This window comes from Notothenia coriiceps, unplaced genomic scaffold (genome assembly GCF_000735185.1).
Source record: "Notothenia coriiceps isolate Sejong01 unplaced genomic scaffold, NC01 NC01_scaffold00005027, whole genome shotgun sequence".
Lineage (NCBI taxonomy): Eukaryota > Metazoa > Chordata > Actinopteri > Perciformes > Nototheniidae > Notothenia > Notothenia coriiceps.
This window is the reverse complement of record NW_011337728.1, coordinates 38,805-46,247: the sequence shown is the minus strand read 5'-3', so window position 1 is coordinate 46,247 and position 7,443 is coordinate 38,805. Positions and strand designations below refer to the sequence as shown.

Below are 7,443 nucleotides of genomic sequence, written 5' to 3'. Positions count from 1 at the left end.
TGAGCAGCTATCTGAGTAGCTATCTGAGTAGTTATCTGAGTAGCTTAACAGCATGGTAACAGCATGGTAACAGCATGGTAACATGACGCTCGTGCCACGCCCCCCTCCTTTGCAGGGGGGCGTGGTCAGCTGCAGCTCATTTGCCACAGAATCAGCCCTTGTGAAAACAGGGCTGGAATAGAGCAATTGGAGCGAAATGAGGCATGGCTAAAATGCATGATCTGTTTGGTATTTTGAAAAAAAAACTTCACAGATATGTTTTATATAGGTATGGCCCTACAATATATTATTCAAATATAGCATGATAGGTCCACTTTAAAGATATTTAAAAAACGCCATCAGAGTGACAACACCGACTGATCTCGTACGCAAAAATAAAGATAAGTACGCAGATAAAACCAGAAGGGCACTCAAAGATTAGAAAAATAGGTATTCTTGCAAATAATTTATGTTTTCGCCCCTTGATTCTGGTCCAGTGCAAAATGTAATGGGTTCCTCCCTTGGCCACTTAATACATACTTGTACATTCCACCAAGTTTAAGGAAAAACTTGCTAGTGCTTTTTATGTAATTCGGCCTACAGTACAAACAGAGAGAAAAACCTAAACCTTATCGTTAGATAAATAGACATGAACACAGGTCAGAGCCTTATGCCAAAGTGCAAGTGTACAAAAATAAACTGGTTACGTATACATACTTATACACACACTCAAAGAAAACGTGTTTAGCAGTCCAGGAACGCCCAGGGCCGGAAACGAAGCAAAGTAGATTCACCCTGTTTGCCCATATAACATGCCTGTGTTGTAAAGTGCTAAATCCAAGCACAAAGAACGTGTTGAATACAAAAGAGGCTCCTATTGAGGAGTTAGTCATGGTCTTAAAGCATTAAATAACTTTGTGCAGTTGATTTATTCATAGTGGTGTCAAATGTTTCATTCCAAGGCAGATAACATGAAGCCCATTTGTTACTAACTGTAACTGTACTGATTATCAGGAAGTCAAGTCTGTCTCCAATCTCTCCTGGCCTCATCTGGGACGTATTGCAGACTTTAATTTAAGAATTCCATTTTTAATATACGTTGAACATCAGCGTTGTGAAAGTTTATGGTCCTAAGTACCTTTTTGGCTCCACAAACTAAAAAGCCAGAGGAACTTCAACTCAGGAAAAGAACCTTCAAACTGATTCTTGAAATGTCCTTGCTACAGAATGGAGGATTTCGTGGGTCAGATCATTCTTTTTAGACTTTTAGACTATGTTAGTCACACACACTCTCACACACTTTCTGCCTCTCTTTTCTTTCCCAGGTTGGTTTGTCTCTTTTTGAAGCGAGGAGCAGACTACAACGCCAGAGACAAGACACAGAAAGACCCCATATCCATCGCCGTGGACACCGCCAACGCTGACATCGTCACTCTGTGAGTGTTTCAACAAAAACAATAAGTGACGATACAAGCTGTATAACAACATCAGCTTTTCTAACTGCTCTGCTCCCTTTCAGGCTGCGGATCGCCAAAATGAACAAGGAGATGCGGGAGATGGACGGAGCGTTTGGCCAATCAGGTCACTCGGGGGGGCATGGGTCTGGGGGTTCAATTGGAGGGACAGGAGGTGGGCGGGCTCACACCAGAAAGGGCCTAAAGGCGATAAAGAACCATATAAGTGGCTGGGCTCTGGGGGGGCATAATGATTAGAGGGGGTACCAATCTGCCCAAGAGACAGGCAGTGGGACTGATCAGCTGTTTCTGATTGTAAGCTAAACGTTATTAAGCATCACAATCACTGGTTTTGCAGTGTCATGTGGTTTAAGACATATCATTTAAGGACACATGCATCAGATACAAATGTAATTGTCTTCATTTAGAAAGCATAAAATCAGGTTCTTGTAAACCACGGGAACCAGAGCACAGGGTACGACAGCGTAAAGGAAGCAATAACAGATTTAATATATCGGTAAATACAGGAGAATGTCTGGTGAAACAGAAAGGGAGAGTGATGGGAGTCCACATCGCACTTTTAAATACAAACGCACAACATCCTGCACTTTGAAAACCCTTCACAACACCTTAGAGAGAAATTGTATGGACCTCTGTCAGGCCTGTTTGATCTGATACTGTATATTTTAGATATCTTTTAAATACAATATGTACAGTGTTCTGTTTTTATTGTGTATATTTCAATTGGGCTCTTCAGTCCAGTTGTGTAAGCTACATTTATTTTTGGGTTTCTCAAGGACGGTTTTATCCTGCTATTCTGTGAATAGCGACGCAGTTTGTTATGTATAAGAGTCGCAGCTCCGACAGTAAGCTTAAGGTTAACAGCGGGTTTGTTTGCCTTTTGTCATGTGGTTCCTTCTCAAGCTGCAAAGTCCATTCTTTCATGTCCTTTAAGTGGCTTTGTGTTTCTCGTGTAAGCTGTAATCAATCCACTCGTGAAGGAATGGAAACGTGATGCTTTTTTTTTTTTTTTCGTGTGCTTGAAAACAAACTGCTGGTCAGTATTTTACGTGCTTTATCAATGTGTGTCTTTGTTGTGTGCACTCTTCTGCCCGCTGAGATGCCCAGCTGCTCTCAACTGCTTGTGCAGTGTGCCACCTACTGCAAACTAAGAGGTAAAGTGCATGTGTGTTTATTTGTTCAGATGCATGCTTTTGCTTTGGGGCTACAACCCTTAATGTCCTGGAGAGTTATCCAGAATAAAAGATATGGTTTGAACAAGAGAAAGGCATTCATTTAAGATGAATTTAACTGCTTACAATACTTTTAAATGTCAAGCTTTAAGGCTAATGTCTTCTTCTTTTTTCTGTTCCAGGTGATGAAACCTACCAGGATATATTCAGGGACTTTTCTCACATGGCCTCGAACAACCCAGAGAAGCTCAAACGCCGCAGTGCCGATCCCAAATCGTACCCTGCCTGAACCACATTTCACACAGAAAACATGTATCATAGTAACTCGCCGGCATGCAGACACACATTTCTCCTGGCCACCTGCCACATGTTTAGTCATAGCTCAGCTGCTGTTGACTTCAGAGGGGATGAACGCTCCGAACAGGGAATTCTTTGTGTGACACGTCAGAGCAGAGCAATGTGGGAACACTGGAGCAGCTTAATGAGAGCAGCATGAGGTGTCTTTATGTGAAGCAGAGCCATCACTCTGCCAAGGTTTCTTAATTAAATCTGGTCAATCTTTTATTTTCTTTAACTAAAAGGGCTTTTTTTTATGATCCTCTGCCATTTCTATACAGTTGTTAAGTGAAAAAGTGAAAGTGTTTGTTGGAAAATGTGTTGCAAATTGTACAATTTTCATGTCAACTGTCGCCCAGGGAGTTGTAATGTATACAGCTTTTTACATTTGGGATATTTTTTGGCACCTTTGCTTGAGGTACTTGAGTTTTTGTACAATGATCAAATAAACTGCAATACAAACATTACATTTAAGTGTGTGGAGGTTTATCTTTTACAGTAGTATTGTGTGCCGTCATGAGTACGTTTCCCCAGCAGAGGGCGCCCTTGTGTAAAAACAATCATAATTCCTGCTTAAAAAGTTTATGACAGACAAAAAAGGACAAGGTGGAGATGTGTTTGAACAAAAATACATTGCGTTTTAATCAACATTACAAAACAAAATCGGCTATGGATCATTCACCTGCTAGGATAACCGGTTATTAAGGCACATATTTCACACCTCCAACCCTTCCATTCAGTAGCTGCCTGTGTGAGCAAGAGTCATACTTAGAAGTCACACGACATGAATTGCAAAAATTAGCCAGAGGGTCACAGTGACTCTCTGTCATGCCGACCTGGCAATCTGTGATTTTAATAGTCTGTTTTCGCTTTACAAAAAGTACAAAGTGCTCATTCATCAATGATTCTGTCAACAAAATGAACTTGTGAAATACGATTCTTGTAATGAGCAACATGATGCCTCGATTAAAAGTAAAAATTAGTCCTGCTAATAATAAGAAATTCACTTTCTTATAATCATTAATCTATATCCATCAATTACACAGGAGTGTAAAAACCAACACATTGAGATTTTGGAATGTATAAAAATATGCACAATATTAACAGAAAGGCTAAAGGACTAATAAACGTCCATGTGTATTTGCAGTGTGTACTTAAATGTTTTTTGGAGATGTACACACACAATACAGACAGCAGGAGAAATAATCCGGCCATTCTGATAAACCATATCTTTGGTGCTCTGTCATCCGTGCCTCATTAAAATAACATTTTAAATAACAATAGTGAAGATAAATCATGAAAGTGCAACATTGAAATATGCTGGTCAGTGATTCAGCATGTTACATTCAGATACACAAAAAAAACGGATTCTAAGTTCCTTTGTGAAGTATAAGGAAACAATAAAATCATATATTTCACATTTTCCTACACATTTCCTATCTACTGTGCATATAAAGCAACACATCTGTACATTGCAAAAATAAATGCTGAAATGCCTAATGTTTATTATAGGCAGACGTTGCTGGCCTAAATATTAAACTGAGGTTAGGATGTGTAACAGAGTCGGGAACACACTGGCCCCGTTGTGCTGTCGGAGTTTCACAGTTAGCCTCTTTCTTCTTTGGGTTTGAATCTTTGAGGTAAGCCTTTTTAGGTAGCACATTAACTATATGTGTCTTCAGGAAGGCGGTTATTGGTTACTTCCCCTGTCAGATCATTCATGTCTGAAGGTGAACTATGCATCTGTTTCAGCTCAGCAGCCTTATCTGGGTCCTCAGGGGAGAGGCTTTTGGGGGGCGGGGGATCCTTACGGGAGAAATAGTGAGGCAGGGTAACCATGGTCAGAGTACCGAGAACAACGAAACCTCCCGCTACCATGAAGGACGCCGTGTAGTCCCCGGTGATGTCCTTCAGTAACCCTTGGGAGACAGAAAAACACACAATAAGAACTAAAGAGTATAAAGATGTTGCTTGAGAGGTTTCAAATAGTTACAATTCTGAGGAGAAACTAGGAAGACGCTAAATGCTAGCCTCATGCTAATTCAGAAAAACATTATTCCAATGAATACAAGATAGAAGAAGCCCTGTTTAATGTTTAACAAATAACCAATGTCATTGCTTTTATTCAGTTTTATGTAGTTTAATTAGGGCTAATTGCCATAACTAACTAAATCAAGCGCAGGTGTGACTGATGAAGCTAATTGCAGCTCAAGAAACGAAAGTAACATGTAAGAGACAGGATGGAGAGACTTTTGAGTGAGTCAGTGGTGGTGAGTGTGGTTTAGTTTCTTAAACGGACTGTACATGTTCTACTGAGGAAAAGTTCTTACATTATTAATGCTTTAGCTCCCAAAATGAAATGCCATTCATTCCGATTGTATTGGGATAGAGTAGTTATCTGAGTAGCTATCTGAGTAGTTATCTGAGCAGCTATCTGAGTAGCTATCTGAGTAGTTATCTGAGTAGCTATCTGAGCAGCTATCTGAGTAGCTATCTGAGTAGCTATCTGAGTAGCTATCTGAGTAGTTATCTGAGTAGCTATCTGAGCAGCTATCTGAGTAGCTATCTGAGTAGTTATCTGAGTAGTTATCTGAGCAGTTATCTGAGTAGCTATCTGAGTAGCTATCTGAGTAGTTATCTGAGTAGTTATCTGAGTAGCGATCTGAGTAGCTATCTGAGCAGCTATCTGAGTAGTTATCTGAGCAGCTATCTGAGTAGCTATCTGAGTAGTTATCTGAGCAGCTATCTGAGTAGTTATCTGAGTAGTTATCTGAGTAGCCATCTGAGTAGTTATCTGAGTAGCTATCTGAGTAGCTATCTGAGTAGTTATCTGAGCAGCTATCTGAGTAGCTATCTGAGTAGTTATCTGAGCAGCTATCTGAGTAGCCATCTGAGTAGTTATCTGAGCAGCTATCTGAGTAGCTATCTGAGTAGTTATCTGAGTAGCTATCTGAGTAGTTATCTGAGTAGCTATCTGAGTAGTTATCTGAGCAGCTATCTGAGTAGTTATCTGAGTAGCTATCTGAGTAGTTATCTGAGTAGTTATCTGAGTAGTTATCTGAGTAGCTATCTGAGTAGCCATCTGAGTAGTTATATGAGTAGCTATCTGAGTAGCCATCTGAGTAGCCATCTGAGTAGCTATCTGAGTAGCTGTTATCTGAGTAACCATCTGAGTAGCCATCTGAGTAGCTATCTGAGTAGCTTATCTGAGTAGCTATCTGAGTAGCTATCTGAGTAGTTATCTGAGTAGCCATCTGAGTAGTTATCTGAGTAGTTATCTGAGTAGCTATCTGAGGTAGCCATCTGAGTAGCCATCTGAGTAGTTATCTCTGAGTAGCCATCTCTGAGTAGCTATCTCTGAGTAGTTATCTGAGTAGCAAGGTACCGTTACAGGTTAGGTGAGAATAAATAGTTTTTTGTAATCTGGGTGTACTGACACTTTAAGACATCTTGATCAATTTCAATCTGCTACACCCTCCCACTGTATGTCAGTGACCTGTGTCCTTAGTCACACTCCAAACATCTGTAATGGGTAGGGCATTATAACCTTGTGATGAACTGCCCTATAACTTTTTGTAATTATGGTTTCATATCAGCTTTTTGATAGAAAATGAAAAACTGGCATTTCCCTCTTTTGGTCATCATGACATCTTCTCAATTTGAGCTCTGATGTTTATGAGCTGCTTGGTTTCTGCCGCGGCCCCTGTATCAAAGAACAAGTCTTCCTTTTTCTGGACTGTGAATACTTGATCGTAAAAACGATGTAACCTCTGTTGAAGGGTTTAAATACCCACTTTCATTTCAAGCTAGTAGGTTTGGATTGGCACTTCAAATGGCGGACCCTCCAAATGAGTGCAAGTGGGTGTAGGGATATATTACAATTGGAGTGGAAAAACAGAAGAGGAAAAGAAGTGACTGATAACTAAATTAAAGGTCACCTATTATTCCAAGTCCACTTTTTCATATCTTTTATAAATAAACATGTGATCCCCTCTGTGGAAAGAGATTCTGAAAGTTTCAGGAAAAAAGATTCTCTCTTTTTGTCCTGATCCATTTCTATAAAAATCTGTCTGAAAATGAGCTGATCAGATTTTGGCCACTTTATGATGTCATACATTTTTTTTGGCTTGTGTAACCATTAGCCAATCAGCAACCAAGGTAACCGCCCCACCTTATCACCTGAATCTCCTCCTAGAGCACCATTGTGTTCTTTTTAACCAAATCTCTCTCAGAGGGGCGTGGGGAGGGGCTCCTTATTTTCATCTAAAGTAACAGACAAAGAATCAGCACTTTTGAAACAGGGCTGAAACAGAGGGGATTATGGGATGCTGCAATGATCTGTTTGGTGTTTGGAGCCAAACACTTCAGAGACATGTTTGTATATATCTGAGACCTATAATATATTGATGAAAAACAGTATCATAGGGGACCTTTAATGTTTGACTATACTTGTATCATATGTGTGTGATTAAGGTCCCTTT

At 40.0% G+C, this 7,443-nt stretch overlaps 2 protein-coding genes across 4 annotated transcripts in view; one reads left to right on the top strand and one right to left on the bottom strand.

Moving 5' to 3' along the window:
- Window positions 1-3,429, top strand: part of LOC104942755 (arf-GAP with coiled-coil, ANK repeat and PH domain-containing protein 2-like) — a 16,299-nt gene extending 12,870 nt beyond the window's left edge. The window contains exons 5-7 of the mRNA XM_010768038.1: window positions 1,305-1,415; window positions 1,499-1,560; window positions 2,809-3,429. Coding sequence (XP_010766340.1) covers window positions 1,305-1,415; window positions 1,499-1,560; window positions 2,809-2,915 — 280 coding nt within the window. The 3' untranslated portion in view covers window positions 2,916-3,429. The remainder of the gene's footprint in view (window positions 1-1,304; window positions 1,416-1,498; window positions 1,561-2,808) is intronic.
- Window positions 3,430-3,528: 99 nt separating this feature from the next.
- slc16a13 (solute carrier family 16 member 13) overlaps window positions 3,529-7,443 on the bottom strand; it is an 11,674-nt gene continuing 7,759 nt past the window's right edge. Inside the window, exon 6 of one of the 3 annotated variants that reach the window (XM_010768036.1) lies at window positions 3,529-4,881. In XM_010768036.1, the coding sequence (XP_010766338.1) occupies window positions 4,625-4,881 (257 nt within the window). In that variant the 3' untranslated portion in view covers window positions 3,529-4,624. The remainder of the gene's footprint in view (window positions 4,882-7,443) is intronic. The other 2 variants (XM_010768034.1, XM_010768035.1) reach the window with 2 other exon arrangements.